General features: G+C 37.1%; 1 protein-coding gene and 1 non-coding gene across 2 annotated transcripts in view; one reads left to right on the top strand and one right to left on the bottom strand.

The window, feature by feature from the left end:
- The window catches only part of HMCN1 (hemicentin 1), a 514,767-nt gene that overhangs the window by 378,993 nt on the left and 119,310 nt on the right, over window positions 1–16,464 (top strand). The window contains exons 56-63 of the mRNA XM_070473938.1: window positions 4,520–4,707; window positions 6,562–6,658; window positions 12,631–12,792; window positions 13,739–13,852; window positions 13,967–14,169; window positions 14,464–14,545; window positions 14,656–14,787; window positions 15,116–15,265. Coding sequence (XP_070330039.1) covers window positions 4,520–4,707; window positions 6,562–6,658; window positions 12,631–12,792; window positions 13,739–13,852; window positions 13,967–14,169; window positions 14,464–14,545; window positions 14,656–14,787; window positions 15,116–15,265 — 1,128 coding nt within the window. The remainder of the gene's footprint in view (window positions 1–4,519; window positions 4,708–6,561; window positions 6,659–12,630; window positions 12,793–13,738; window positions 13,853–13,966; window positions 14,170–14,463; window positions 14,546–14,655; window positions 14,788–15,115; window positions 15,266–16,464) is intronic.
- Window positions 11,669–11,775, bottom strand: LOC139037634 (U6 spliceosomal RNA). Its single transcript, XR_011490509.1, has one exon. It is a non-coding gene; the product is annotated as a U6 spliceosomal RNA (small nuclear RNA).

The following is a 16,464-nucleotide window of genomic DNA, read 5'->3' as shown; positions in this document are numbered from 1 at the left end:
AACTGGCTTAAATTTAAGAAAAAGAGAGATCACTGATCCATGAACCTGAAAACTCCCAATCTGCAATCATGTCTAACTTCTGTGACTCAGAAGAGATCCACTGAACTTTCTCTTTCTCTTGGCTTGCTTTTCTTTCCCAGTATTTACAACTGAAGTCCTAAAATAGGATCTCCGTGGCTCTAATTGGCCAAGCATGAGTCACGTATCCATATCTGAACCAATTACAGAGGCCAAGAGGCCTCACTGATAAGGCATAATTTCTGTGTCCACCCTTGGACCACAGACATGTTATGAATGCATGGACTAAGAGTAGAAGTATTGTACCTTTAAGGGAAGAGAGAGGGGATGGTAGTAGAAGCAGGAAAAAAGATAGATGTTTTCATTAGAAGAGCTAAGCTAGAGAAGTAGCAGTGGGAATGTATAGGAATCAGTTGGTATGAAAGTTTTTATAGAGGACCTGATTAGGTTATATGAAGAGGTAGGCACTTATCTGAGACTATGAGATGAAACAGATTTTTGTCCTGTGTGATTAAGAAAATTATAGAAAGAGTAATAAAAATAGAAGATTTAGGAAAACAACATGACTTGAGAAGAATGAAATCAGAGTTGTTTTGGATATGTTGAATTTAGCATGGTACCAAGATACTCAGGAAGGTGTTGAAAGAGACATTGGAAATATGGAACTACAACACAGGAAGGAGAATTGAACTAAGAATATAGGTTTGAAAGTTGTACACAAACAAGTGATATTCAGAGGCATGAGATTTTTCAACAGAAAGTGTTATAGATAGAGTAGAAGATCAAAAAGATCATTGTTGCATCATTTACAAGTAGGAGACAGGACAAAGAAAGCAGATTAGAGGAGGAACAATCTGAGGAGTTCATGTAACCTATGAAGTCGTAGAATCCAAGGCATAGAAAAGGTTATCAAGAAGTGGAGCTTGTCCATCAAGTCGGTGATGCCATTCAACTATCTCATCCTCTGTCGTCCCCTTTTCCTCCTGCCTTCAAACTTTCCCAGCATCAGGGTCTTTTCCAATGAGTCAGTTCTTTGCATCAGGTATTGGAGATTCAGCTTCAGCATCAGTCCTTCCAATGAATATTCAGGACTGATTTCGTTTAGGATGGACTGGTGTGATCTCCTTGCAGTCCAAGGGACTCTCAAGAGTCTTCTCCAACTCCACAGTTTGAAACCATCAATTCTAAGGTCTCAGCTTTCTTTATAGTCCAACTCTCACATTCAGATATGACTACTGGAAAAACCATAGCTTTGCCTAGATGGACCTTTGTCAGCAAAGTAGTATCTCTGCTTTTTAATATGCTGTCTAGGTTGGTCATAACTTTCCTTCCAAGGAGTAAGTGTCTTTTAATTTAATGGCTGCAATCACCATCTGCAGTGATTTTGGGAGCCCCCAAAAACTAAAGTCTGACACTGTTTCCACTGTTTCCCCATCTATTTGCCATGAAGTGATGGAGCCAGATGCCATGATCTTAGTTTTCTGAATGTTGAGCTTTAAGCTAACTTTTTCACTCTTCTCTTTCACTTTCATCAAGAGGCTTTTTAGCTCCCCGTCACTTTCTGCCATAAGGGTGGTGTCATCTGCATATCTGAGGTTATTGATATTCCTCCCAGCAATCTTGATTCCAGCTTGTGCTTCTTCCAGCCCAGCATTTCTCATGATATAAGTTAAGTAAGCAGCGTGACAATATATAGCCTTGACATACTCCTTTTCCTATTTGGAAATAGCCTGTTGTTCCATGTCTAGTTCTAACTGTTGCTTCTTGACCTGCATACACATTTCTCAGGAGGCAGGTCAGGTGGTCTGGTATTCCCATCTCTTGAAGAATTTTGCACAGTTTGTTGTGATCCACATTGTCAAAGGCTTTGGTATAGTCAATAAAGCAGAAGTAGATGTTTTTTTGGAACTCTCTTGCTTTTTCGATGATCCAAGGGATGTTGGCAACTTGATCTCTGGTTCCTTTGCCTTTTCTAAAACCAGCTTGAATATCTGGAAGTTCACGGTTCACGTATTGCTGAAGCCTGGCTTGGAGAATTTTGAGCATTACTTTACTAGCATGCAAGATGAGTGCAATCGTGTGGTAGTTTGAGCATTCTTTGGCATTGCCTTTCTTTGGGATTGGAATGAAAACTGACCTTTTCCAGTCCTGTGGCCACTGCTGAGTTTTCCAAATTTGCTGGCATATTGAGTCAACACTTTCACAACGTCATCTTTCAGGATTTGAAAAAGCTCAACTGGAATTCCATCAGCTTCACTAGCTTTGGTCATAGTGATGCTTTCTAAGGCCCACTTGACTTCACATTCCAAGATGCCTGGCTCTAGGTGAGTGATCACACCATCGTGATTATCTGGGTCATGAAGATCTTTTTTGTACAGTTCTTCTTTGTATTCTTGCCACCTCTTCTTAACATCTTCTGCTTCTGTTAGGTCCATACCATTTCTGTCCTTTATCGAGCCCATCTTTGCATGAAATGTTCCCTTAGTATCTCTAATTTTCTTGAAGAGATCTCTAGTCTTTCCCATTCTGTTGTTTTCCTCTATCTCTTTGCACTGATCACTGAGGAAAGCTTTCTTATCTCTCCTGGCTATTCTTTGGAACTCTGCATTCAAATGGGAATATCTTTCCTTTTTTCCTTTGCTTTTCGCTTCTCTTCTTTTCACAGCTATTTGTAAGGCCTCCTCAGACAGCCATTTTGCTTTTTTGCATTTCTTTTTTGGGGGATGGTCTTGATCCCTGCCTCCTGTACAGTGTTACGAACCTCCATCCATAGTTCATCAGGCACTCTATCAGATCTAGTCCCTTAAATCTATTTCTCACTTCTACTGTATAATATAAGGGATTTGATTTAGGTCATACCTGAATGGTCTAATGGTTTTCTCTACTTGATACAGGTATGACCTAAGTCAAATCCCTTACAATTATACAGTGGAAGTGACAATTAGATTCAGAGGATTAGATCTGATAGGTGGAGTGCCTGAAGAACTATGGATGGACATTTGTGACATTGTACAGGAGGCAGGGATCAAGACCATCCCCAGAAAAAAGAAATGCAAAATGGCTGTCTGAGGAGGCCTTACAAATAGCTGAGAAAAGAAGAGAAGTGAAAAGCAAAGGAGAAAAGGAAGGATATACCCATTTGAGTGCAAGTTCCAAGGAATAGCAAGGAGAGATAAGAAAGCCTTCCTCAGGGATCAGTGCAAAGAGATAGAGGAAAACAATAGAATGAGAAAGATTAGAGATCTCTTCAAGAAAATTAGAGATACCAAGGGAACATTTCATGCAAAGATGGGCACAATAAAGGACAGAAATGGTATGGATCTAACAGAAGCAGAAGATATTAAGAAGAGGTGGCAAGAATACACAGAAGAACTGTACAAAAAAGATCTTCATGACCCAGATAATCACGATGGTGTGATCACTCACCTAGAGTCAGACATCCTGGAATGTGAAGTCAAGTGGGCCTTAGGAAGCATCACTATGAGCAAAGTAAATTTAAAGAAATGAAAACTAAAAAAGGTCATTTGGCTTTGAAACTAAAAAAACATTGGTGAAATTCAAAAGATCAATTTATGTTTAGTATGGTGTGGTGCTCAACCACAGAACAGAAGAATATATACTGAGCAAAAAATCAGATAGAAAAGGAAGCAAATATAGAGTACTCTTAGGAGATTTTGCAGAGTCAGGAAGAGGTAAAATTGAGTTGTAGGATAACAGCTTGTTTGAAATAATATATTTAAGAGAGTTTTGAACTTGCTTATAGATCAAGGAAAGTGCTCCAACAGACAGGGACAAGTTAAAGTTTCTAGTGAGTGTGTGCAGATGGGAGGAGGGTACAAGATTGATGGAGCAAGTCCTAGAATAGGTGAAAAATGCAGTCAAGAAACCAAGAGGGGTCAACTAGGGTTCACTATCTTCCATGGTAGTGAATTGCCATCCCTTGAGATGGTAAGAAAGGTTATGTGGGGACACATATCAGATGTATTTAGTCCTTTCCTTAAGTATGAGAATAAGAGAAACAGTGTTCGGGGTGGTATTTTGGGCCCATGGAAAACAGAGAACATTAGACATTTCCACCATGGGGGAGGGGTGTGATAGACAGTCAAACACTGAAGTTGGAGCTACGTGGCTTCATCATTGCTTTCTGCACCCACCCTCATCAGCCTGAGATCAGAGATTAAAAAAAAAAACTATAACGTGATCTATGGGTGGGGAGGGGAGTCTGTGAGGGTGGTGCAGAAAGGTAATAATCAGTGTTAACCTAAATGGGAAGCAAACTTTGGGAGTCCATTGTAGCTGGGGAAGGAAAAAATAAACCCAAATTCACATAGTCTTTATCACAACCCTAATTTATTAATGTAAAATGTTACTTCAGGATCATGGATTCTTCTTCAACTTTTGCTTCTCTCTTATCCCAAACTTTAAAAAATTGTCATAAAGCTAGAATATTTAGAAAGGACTTTGCTTCCTGTCTTTTCTCTTTGTTTCAATCACTTATTAGTGCCACCAGTTATCAAGGGAGCAAATGGTGATCTCCCTGAAGAGGTCACTGTGCTGCTGAACAAGAGTGTGCTGATGGAGTGTTTATCCAGTGGCAGTCCCACACCAAGGAGTTCCTGGCAAAAAGATGGGCAGCCGTTGCTAGAAGATGAGCATCATAAATTACTGTCTAATGGGAGAATTCTTCAGGTAACAGTAAACAATCTAATTTAAAAATAGCTATTTGACTTTGTATCTTATAATCACTGTCTTTTTGCTTTTCGAAATAATTTGTATTGGCTTATAAGTATTTGTGAAGTTCCCTGGTAGTTCAGCTGGTAAAGAATCGATGTCTGCAGTACAGGAGACCCTGGTTCGATTCCTGGGTCAGGAAGATCCCCTGGAGAAGGGATGGGCTACCCACTCCAGTATTCTTGCTTGGAGAATCCCATGGACAGAGGAACCTGGTGGGCTTCAGTCCCCATTTATAAAAACAGCACAGCTTATAAAGGATATAAAATACAATTATTCTTCCTCATTATTTTCTCATTATCACTGGTGACCACTGTTAACAGTTTTATGTGAATTCTTCCAGAAGTCATCTGTACATTCAACACACGTACACCTAAATTTACTGTAATATGGCCTCTGTGATAAAAATCAAATTATAAGCAAATTATAATCTTTTCATTGCAGATTTCTGATGATAAGATTCTATATGCTATAAGGTTCTGTGTAGATTAAAATTTGTTCTCTGTTGGCAAAGAGTTGATAATAATGGAAACCATATAAATATCCTGAATTATTGTGCACTAATGGGCATGTCTTATTTTTTTCAAGTGTCCTAAAAGAAAGATAGGCACTTATAGAAATAACACCAACTCTTTTGTTACAACACAACTTAAGAAATTATTTCTCGAATATATTAATGATGTTCTGTAGGCCCAAGAATTTAAGCATCAGGGAATCCAACCCAGAACATATCTCATGGAGTTCTTTATTTTTTTTAAGAAAGTATGAGATTCACTACTTAAAAATAATCTTTAACTCTCAAGGTATCTTCTAAACATCATGACTTTTTCTATTTGATGCACATACAACCTCTAGTTAAATGCTTAAATATTTCCACTGGCTAGAGCTAAAAGATATATAGATCGGTAGAAATGTCTGCATAATTTAAAAACATAGCTACTAATCCATGGCTGATTCATCTCAATGTATGACAAAAACCACTACAATATTGTAAAGTAATTAGCCTCCAACTAATAAAAATAAATGAAAAAAAAAATAAAAAATAAAAATAAAAATTTATTTCCCCTCCTGGAAAAAAAAAAAACATAGCTACTACATTAACTCTTGCTGTATGAAACAAACCACTCCAAACAGCTTAAAACAGTAGGGATTTATTCAGCTCACAAGCCTTCTGGTTGACTGGGTGATTTTCTGGTCTTGGCAAGGCTTGCTCAGTCAAGTGTCTACATACTGTGGGTTGAATTAGTGGCTCTGCTGATCTTAGCTGGGCTCTTGCACGTTTCTGGGGCCTTGGTTGCAATAACTAGGATGACTCTTCCCATGTGATCTCTCACCTTCCAGCGAGCTAATCCTGGTTTCCTCAAAGAGTGGTGGCAGGCTTCCAGATAAGTGAGGGGACACGCACAAGGCCTAGGTTTGAAATGGAACACTGTCACATCCATCACACTCTGCTGGTCAAAGCTGGTCATAAGGCCAACACAAATTCTACATCTTTATTCCACTTCCTGATGGGAGGAACTTCCAGTGATGTAGTCACACAGGCAGGGATGTAGATGGGGAAGTGGGAGACAGATTTGGCACTTTTCCTAGTCAATATGCAAGTCAGTATGCAATTGCCTTTTCTGATTAGAAATCTTTATAAATATTTATTTAATTGACCTCATAAAAACCAGCATCAGCTGTGTTACTTACAAAAATTCTTTATTATGTTTATCTGGTATTAACTAGAAAAACTATGGATTGTTTATTCTCAAAATTTACAAGTTGCTTTCTAAAAAGTTTCAGTTGGAATTTCTTCCTTTTTCCCGTTAGGTGCTAAATAGTCAAATAACAGATATCGGCAGATATGTGTGCGTTGCTGAGAACACAGCTGGAAGTGCCAAAAAATATTTTAACCTCAATGTTCATGGTAAGAGCTCAGTTCCAAAAACATCTGTTAGAGTGTGCTTGAAAAAGCAGGAAAACTGTGTTTTAGATTATGTAGGTTTATTTCCTATTTTTTAACTTGAACAATGTGTGGAGCCAGCATTCATTCAATCTTTCCCCTTCTTTCTTTCTTACCACAGCTTGTGGGATTTATAAAGTACAAATCTTTTAGGAAGACTGTTTTTATATTATTTCAGTCCCCTAAGACAAAGTAGTTACTCCTACGTATTTGAAAGTAAAAAGAAAAAATCAAAATTTGAAATCCCAAAGAGTAAAAGTTTATATGAAGTAAGAACCAAAAATAGCTCTTCTACTCATGAAAATTTACCCACTGGGCTTGATTGGAACCAGTTTCTGTCCTCAGTTATAGAATTCATGTTTAGTTACACCCTCCAGAATTTAGTACACTCCCCAAGGAAGAAAAAGTCACTTTGTGGAGTTAAATAATTCCTAAGAACCATCCATACATCTAATTCATTTATCAGATTTTAAGTTTTCGATAAATGCTAGACACTCCATAAATACTAGTTTTTTTGTTTTTGCTAAAAATGCTATTGGATGTCAACCATAAATAATTTTATTTTCATGACACACAGCTGCTTCCAGAATATTAAATTGGAAATGGTGAACAATTATTATAACAGATTTTCTTTAGCTCTTTGATTCATGTGGCTCAGCTGGTAAAGAATCTGCCTACAATGTGAGAGACCTGGGTTCGATCCCTGGGTTGGGAAGATCCCCTGGAGAAGGGAAAGGCTACCCACTCCAGTGTTCCGGCCTGGAGATTCCATGGACTGATTAGTCCATGAGGTTGCAAAGGGTCAGACACGAACAAGCGACTTTCACTCACTCTCACTCTGTGTGGTTCATATACCAAATTCTGGCTCATTTTGAAAATAGCAGAAATTTGACATTAGTGAAACGTTTCCTCTTTCAAAAGTCTTTTATTTAGCACAATGGATATTCTTTTGTGGTGTGATATGTAGGAAGTATTGATGTCGAGCAGTATCTGGTACTGATGCTGTGTAACCGATTTGAGCCACTGCTATCTTTGCAGTCCCAGTGCTTAGCAACTTTTGTTGAGTAAATCTGACCAAAATGCTAATAATGTGTTATGATTTCCTGGAAAGAATGAATTAAACAATAATAATCATTGTGAAAGTATACATTCTAATCTGTAAAGTACAGTAGAATAAATGTTGAAAAATAAAAGTGTTGATTATTTTTCCTGATTTCCCCAAGGCAGAATTCATTTTTCTTCCTTTATGTAGTCAAAAGCATCTCATAAAAACCCCAGTTTTATCAGTCACAGATGCTACCTTGTTATCTTTATATGTCTTTATCTTCACCTCTTATCTTATAACTTTATTATAAATGCTGTAGACAAATGGTGATTTCTTATGGACCTTGGTCTTCCTAGTCTAAAGACATGGTAGTTGCTAAATAAATATTTGTTGTTCCTTGATTATATTTCCTTATATCCAGTTTCTCTTCTTAATGTATAGCAGAATCATCTGAATTGGGAACCTTGCATGAATTGAGAGGCAGCTGCCATTAGTGTTTACTGTTAGGAATTGGACAGGAGGGGGCCTCCTCTTTTACCAGTTCATAGTATCTTGATCTTGTGACTGCAGTAGGAATCCATAATTAATATTGGATTAAATACTGGAAAATCCATGTGGGGGAGAAACCATTTAAATTGCTTCCTACAACAGTGCTTGTTCGTTTTGGTCTCTAACCTTCATTCTGTTGACCTCCAGTCTTTTTTCATACCTCTGTGTCTTTGCTTTCCTTCACATCCAGCTTCGCCTTCATTGACCAACATATCAATTACTGCTCTTAGCCCATATCTTCTCAGTGCTCTTGCTTAATAAAAGCTCAGCTCCACATATAGCCACACAACATACTGACTGCTTGATACCTACAAGATAATGCATCAGGTCTTTTTATATATGTTATTTTACTTAATTATCTCAACCCCAGGTGGTTGATCCTATTACATATCTCTTTTATGGATGAAAAAGATGAACCTCTGTGAGATAAAGTAACACGGCCAAAGTTACACAGCTGGCAAATACAGAACCAGGATTTTAACTCAAGTAGTCTGATTTCAGAGGCTGTAAACTTAGCTGCTTTTCTGTATTACCTTTAACTGAATTCCATACATACACCTAGGTAGGTAACCCTGGCTGGAGAAGCTCTTGGCATCAGAAATATTGGAGTATAAATTCACAGGTACTGCTTGAAATGAGCCCTTTATACTGGCTGGGGCACATCCTTATGTCTCTACTTCAGAGTGACTCTCATACCTTCTCAAATGTCACATGGCCCCTGTCTTAGCTCAGGCAGCCATTAACAAAATGCCAGAGACTACGTGGTTAAACAACAAGAGTTTATTTTCTCACCAGTCTGGAGGCTGGAAAGTCCAAGATCAAGGTTCCAGCAGGATTCAGCTTTGATGGAGGCTCTTTCTGGCTTGTCGATGACCAGTTTGTCCTCACAAGGCCCTTCCACGAGCACACATGGACAGAAAAAGCAAGGAAACTTTCAGTGTCTTATCTTTATAAAGACAGTAATCTGGTAGGATCAGGTTTATGACCTTTATGACCTCATTTATATTTCATTTTTTCTTTTAAGTCCCCATCTTCACATACAACCACACTGAGAGGTAGGGTTTTAGTATATGAATTTTGGGGGGACACAAACATTCAGCCAATCACAGCCCTCCTCTCACTTTCAGTCAATACCCTTATCTCCTGTTTTACAGGGAAAAGAGAGGCATATTGCAGAAACCACTTCTAATTCCTACCATCAAATTGACAATATCAGCTGCGTCTGATATTGCCATTTCTTCTTTCCTTCTGTTACAACATAGAATGGAAGAGTTCCTCTGCCTTCCAAAGACTGACTTGGCTCTAGATCCCTGCCACTACCCCCTCAGAAATCCCGCAGTCTCCTCTCTTCTTCTCCAATATTGAAATTCACACTTTTACTGGCTCTTTCCCAAGAGCACTTAAATTTACTTCTCTTTTCCCTCTTAAAAAATAAAAATAAGAAACTCTCCCTTGGACATAATATTTCTCTTCAGCTGCCTCCCTCTCTTTGCCCCGTGTTTCAAAACAACCTTCTCTAATTGCTGTGTATATTTACTGTCTCCATCTCCTTACTCCTGCTCACCCCTCACACCACTGCTGCTGCTGCTAAGTCACTTCAGTCGTGTCCGACTCTGTGCGACCCCATAGACGGCAGCCCACCAGGCTCCTCTGTCCCTGGGATTTTCCAGGCAAGAATACTGGATTGGGGTGCCATTGCCTTCTCCGCCTCCCACCAATACTGACCAGATTTCACCCCCACAACTCCGATGAAGCTGCTCGCTGAATTCAGGAAGTGACATCAAAAATCCAGTAGGCATTTTCCAGGCTTTATCTTTCTTACTTTTGAGCATTTGACATTCTTTAGCATTTGACCATCTTTTTCAAAATTTCTCTTCCTTTGGCTTATGTGACACCTATGCCCCTTATTTATATCTTTCCTTTCCAATCTCTCATTCCCAGTTTCCTTTGTTAGTTCCTCCCTTCCTACTTGACTATTACTTCTTATTTTTCTAAGCCCTTGACTTCATTTCTTCAAACTCTTCCTCACGCATCATATGATCTCATGAATTCCCAAATTTCAGATACCATTTATGTGCAGATAGTTTGCAAAGTTTTATCTCTAGCCAGGGCCCCCTCAGGATCTCTAGACTCTTCTGTTCAGATATTTACTTCTTATCAATACAAATGTGTGATAGTCACTCTTAAGACAATGTATATGTAACTGAGCTTATTACCTTTTCCCCAAAATGTGTTCCTCCTCCAGAGATCTCTGTGTCAGTAAAGGGAATCACCATCTTCCCACTGTTCAAGCCAGGAAAAGGAATGTCATCCTTGATTCCTCCTCCTCCTTAAACCTCACACCCAAAGCATCACTTTTCTGTTCTTTGTGATACCATCCTGAGCATAGCACTATAATCTTTTGTACTTATCACAGCAATAGTCACCTAACTGGTCTTTCTGTTTTAGCGTTCTCACCAGTTCCCTCCACTGTGACCAGAGTGGTATCTTTTAAGTGAATTTTTGAGTAAACCACTCTTCTCTTTCCTTTCCTTAGGCTGCATTTCAGTATTCTTAATGATGCCCAGAAGACCTTGTAGGACTTGATGCTGCTTAGTCCTTTAATCTCGTCTACTCTCCAGCCTAACTCCCCAACAACCTTGCTTTTCAAACTCTGGTCAGGTCAGCCTTCTGGTTCATGTTCTTTTCCGTTTGGACCATTGTATATGCCATGCCTTCTTTCTGGAAGATACCCCCATTTTCTGTCTTCTTGGAGAATCCCATGTACAGAGGAGTCTGACAGAGTACAGTCCATGGGGTCGCAAAGAGTCGGACACGACTGACAACTAAGCATGCATACTTGTAATCACAAGGCAGGATCAGATGGTGGCTAAGAACAGGGCTCTCAAGCCAGACACCAGTCTCTCCCGGTAACTGTGAAACCTTGGGCAAGATTCTAACCTCTCTCTGTCTCAGCTTTTCTCATCTATAATAAGAGGATAAGAACTGTATCTAAAACATAAGTTTTATGAGCTTTCAATGAAATGGCATTATGAAGTGTTTAGTGCCCGGCACAGCATAACCACTCAAAAAAATGTTATCTGTCACTTTTTTGCTCAATGTCAGTACCACCAAATTATTCTTCATAGATATTATCTATTATATTTTTGTACTGCATCAGCACTTAGCACAGCATCTGAAATAAGTATAAATGAATGGTCATGAAAATCAGTGATTAAAAATTTAACAATAATATTTTTAAAGTAATTTTGTCTTTTTGATCTTTTTTTTTTTGTTTTTTGATGCTGTTTTAAAAACTCAATCTGAATATAATATGTAGAGAGAATAATATATAGAGTATAATATAATAATAGAGGGTTAAATTACATTCTTTTTTTTTTTTTAATATGGAATGCTTCACGAATTTGCATGTCATCCTTGCACAGGGGCCATGCTAATCTTTTCTGTATCATTCCAATTTTAGTATATGTGCTGCCGAAGCTAGCACTACATTACATTCTTTATGTCATGTCTTACTATCTTCACTAGCCTGAACAAGACTTATCTCTGCCTTTATTAATCTATTCATTCATTCATGTATTCATTCATTTTTAATGCCCATTCCTCACTCCTATTCCCACCCCATCCCCACTTTGGAAGTCATTTGAATCTGTAATATTATTCCTTCAATATTTATGTGTTCTTATAAAAACATCTATTGTTCCATAAATGTGTGTTTTAATATGCATAATTGTCATTGCATTATTAGCCTTTTTTTGACCCCACTTTTTTCTGTACTGCTTTTGCTTTTGGAATTCTTTTTTGGTTTTGAACAGTAAGACATTAATTTGTTTATTTGTTAAATTTTTTGCTCATCTTAAAAGTCATTTATTTACATTGTTGAAATTACCTGTATAATTTACAAATAGATACTCTGAAATAAAATGTCTAGTATTACTATAAGCAAGAAAATAAAAACTTTAAGGGTGTAATATTAAAAGCCAGAATATTCAAATATATTTAATGAAAAGCAGTATTAGATCTTTGTACATTGACAAAACCATCTTAAGTACTTCCAACTACATTTTACAAATAAAATGCACAATAATTCTGCCTTTGAAAATTCTAGTATTTTCTTTCAATTGGAAAAAACAAAACTTATATACATGAATTTGATGAAGGCATTAGGGAATTCTAAGAAGAAAGGTAAATAATTAACAGTATCATTAACTCAGTGCTTTAGTAGAGTACAGTGGTTGGGCTTATATTAATAAATTGGAATATGTGTATTGATAATATCATTTTTCACTTTTAATATGTTTAATATTAACATATTTCACTTTTAATATATTTACTACTATAGTTCCTCCAAGTGTCATTGGTCCTAACCCTGAAAATCTCACTGTTGTGGTGAACAATTTCATCTCTTTGACCTGTGAGGTCTCTGGTTTTCCACCTCCTGATCTCAGCTGGCTCAAGAATGAACAGCCTATCAAACTAAACACAAATGCTTTCATTGTGCCTGGTAAGGAACTTAGTACTCTTTTAAAGTAGATGACACCTTCTCATTTTTCTTTATTTTTAATACAAATGGAATTTCAACTTAGTCTCTTTCCAGACTTCTGTCTTGCTACATTCATTTGTTCACATTAAATGCCTCTCTCTAGCCATTTGGGGCCGTTAGGATGAAACTGTGTAGACTTTTATGAGTTTAGTGGGAATGTACAGTAACAAGGTCTGCTTCAAAATTATGAAATTTAGGAACAGAACTATTTACTAAACCCTTGGGGATGATAAGTTTACAAAATAGTTCTTTCATTGGATAAATTCACTGGTTGTTTTTAATCAATACTAAAGCTCCTGAAGGGTAGATAAATTGACTAACAGATGATAGCCACTTCCGTACTGTGGGAGATTTAAACCAGAAATACTTAACACATACTGACTATAGTACAGTTATTATTTACTCTGAAGAATCTGTATGAAACAGTTCTGTTATCCACATTTGGTTACTGGAGATAAATTTTTATTAATTTCTTCTTTTAGAAGGAAGTAGAGTAAGTAATGGGCTTACCTGTTTGCTTAGATGGTAAAGAATCTGCCTGCAGTGTGAGAGACCTGAGTTCAATCCCTGGGTGGGGAAGATCCCCTGGATAAGGGAATGGCAACCCACTGCAGTATTCTTGCTGGAAAATTCCATGAACAGGGGAGTCTGGTGGGTTATAGTCCATGGGGTCACAAAAAAGAATCGGACATGACTGAGTGCCTAACACTTTCACTTTCAGAAGAAGTAATGAGAGGATCCAAGGAAATTGATTAAATTTTCATTTTGTATATGAAATGCTTCTATTAATATATATATAGATTTCTCTCTAAGGGAAAGGATACATTTTGTCATTTATCTTATCAATAAACTAGTTATTACAACAATTTCTATACCACTCTTCAATTTGCATTATATTTGCCCACAGGTGGTCGAACTTTGCAAATTATCCGGGCCAAGGTATCTGATGGTGGTGAATACACTTGTATAGCTATCAACCAAGCTGGGGAAAGCAAGAAAAAAGTTTCCCTGACTGTTTATGGTTTGTTTATACTCTTCTCATAAGAGTCTTTCATTTTTAAACTGGTATTAGCTATTTTCTATCTGAGCATCTTAATGGAAAAAACAAAGCCTCTTTTTTATTTTCTTCCTTCAGTGCCCCCAAGCATTAAAGATCATGGAAGCGAATCTCTTTCTGTAGTTAATGTAAGAGAGGGGACCTCAGTATCACTGGAATGTGAATCGAATGCTGTCCCGCCTCCAGTCGTCACCTGGTATAAGAACGGACGGATGCTAACCGAGTCTGCTCAGCTGGAGATTCTGGCCGATGGACAGATGCTGCATATCACAAAAGCTGAGGTGCATCTTTCATTCTTGTTTGTGTGTCGTGCGTGGCTCCTTGGTGGGATTATGGAAGAGAGAATTGGAAGTTATATCTTTACTGCACTAAAAAATTATTTTCATTAAAAAAATAACATCATCAATACCATTATCTTCATTTTTTCATTTGAAAGAAAAAGCAGGATTGTAGAAGGCAATTAGGACTGGGGCATTTGAGCATAAAGATGACTGATGATTTAATCTACACTTGAACAGTGTGATTGGTCATCTGTAACTTAATGGAGCACATACAATAGTATCTTTTTCTTTTAGGTATCTGACACAGGCCAGTATGTATGTAGAGCTATAAATGTAGCAGGACGAGATGATAAAAATTTCCACCTCAATGTATATGGTGAGCATCTGCCTCTAATACAAGTCTTTTTTCCCCCAGATATGCAAATGAAAGAAAGTATCCTGAGTTAACTTAATGAGGACACATGATTTTCTTCTGTCTTTTTACAGTGCCACCCAGTATTGAAGGGCCTGAAAACAAAGTCATTGTGGAGACAGTCAGCAATCCTGTGACTTTAACATGTGATGCTACTGGAATCCCACCTCCCTCAATAGCATGGCTGAAGAACCACAAACCCATAGGTAATGTAACTGTGCATTTCTTATGATTGTTTTCGTTTGCTCCTCATTCATTAGGTTAATAAACTAGCACATGTTCAGTATTGTGCACATAGCCATGTTTAGTTCAGAAAGCCTAATGTACTGTAATATAAACTTACAAAAGAGTCTTCATTTTACAGAGATTTTTCTCCTTGTCTTTTTCAAAAAATAAAGCTGTCCTTTAAAATCAAAGTATAAGGGAGGACCTTTAAGAAATACATTTATCACATTGAGTCAGACATTTTTATGGTGAATTGTAGAGATGTTAAAATAAAAGCTTTTTTATTATTTGCTTTGTTTCTACTGCTAGAAAATTCTGGCTCACTGGAAGTTCATATTTTGTCTGGGGGAAGCAAACTCCAAATTGCCAGGTCCCAACATTCAGATAATGGAAACTATACATGCATTGCCTCAAATATGGAGGGAAAAGCACAGAAAAATTACATTCTTTCAATTCAAGGTATGTGGGGTACACTCTGATCTGTCTTCAGTTTCTTTATTCCATTCTACTTATAGTACAAAATAAGTGTATATCTAAACAGATCATTTCTAATTGATTCAATATATCTCTGTGTGTTTTGGATATTGTGGTCTTTTCAGCTTATTGAGATTTAAGTGATGTAAAGAACCATATAATTTTAGAGTACACAGCATAATGATTTGACTTGCGAAACATCTTTTTTAAAAGATTTTGTTTTATGTGGACCATTTTTTAAAAGTCTTTATTGAATTTATTACAGTATTGCTTCTATTGTTTTATGTTCTGGTTTTTTGGTCATGAGGCACAAGGCATTTAAGATCTTAGCTTCCCAGCCAGAGATCAAACCTGTACTTCCTGCGTTGGAAGGTGAAGTCTTAACCACTGGGCCACCAGGGAAGTCCCAAAGTATCTTTAGATAAACAAAAAATACTGTGAGTTTTCTGTCCTACATTTAATAGTAGGTAGTGTTTTCATGAAAATGGACATAAATGTGAAGAAAAGAATAGTAGAAATTTCAAAATCTATTTTTTCATGTGTCCAGAAATGTGTACCTTCCTATAGTGTATATTCTATTGAATTACTTGTTCACTTAAAGCTGGAATAACTTATTTTGATGCTAAGCTTATAAGTCTCTTTCTATTTATATAGGTAAGTACGATTTATCTCATGAAGAGATTAAATATGTCCTAATTACTGGTCAAGGAATGGGTAAATTTAAATAATCATGAATCTAATTGGAGGTGAAAATAAAGAGCATTGATTTATCCAAGAAATATTTAATTAACATCTATGTTTCAGCATAGAATTGAGCACTGCAGGGAGAACTTGCATCCTTTTGATTTTCAGCAAACCTTTGGGTATTATTCTCAGTCTAATTTTTAAATTGAAATGGAAGTCTAACTTGAAACCAAGTTGAAATACTTGCTTTTTCCAATTTTATTATAGTTATTGTGAAAAGAATTTGTCCTAAGTTTGTCCAATGCAATTGTGAATATGTATTATCTACTTGCTCTGTGCTCTGCTAAAAATAACTACAGAAAAATTGCAATTTTTTTCCAGCTTTACTGAAATATAATTGACATGTAACATTGTATAGGGCTTCCCATTCTTTACTCAGAGGTAAAGAATTCACCTGCCAATGCAGGAGATATGGGTTCAATCCTGGGATGGATGGTTAT

Source organism: Odocoileus virginianus, chromosome 11 (genome assembly GCF_023699985.2).
Source record: "Odocoileus virginianus isolate 20LAN1187 ecotype Illinois chromosome 11, Ovbor_1.2, whole genome shotgun sequence".
NCBI classification, from domain to species: domain Eukaryota; kingdom Metazoa; phylum Chordata; class Mammalia; order Artiodactyla; family Cervidae; genus Odocoileus; species Odocoileus virginianus.
This window is presented reverse-complemented; position numbering and strand designations above follow the sequence as displayed.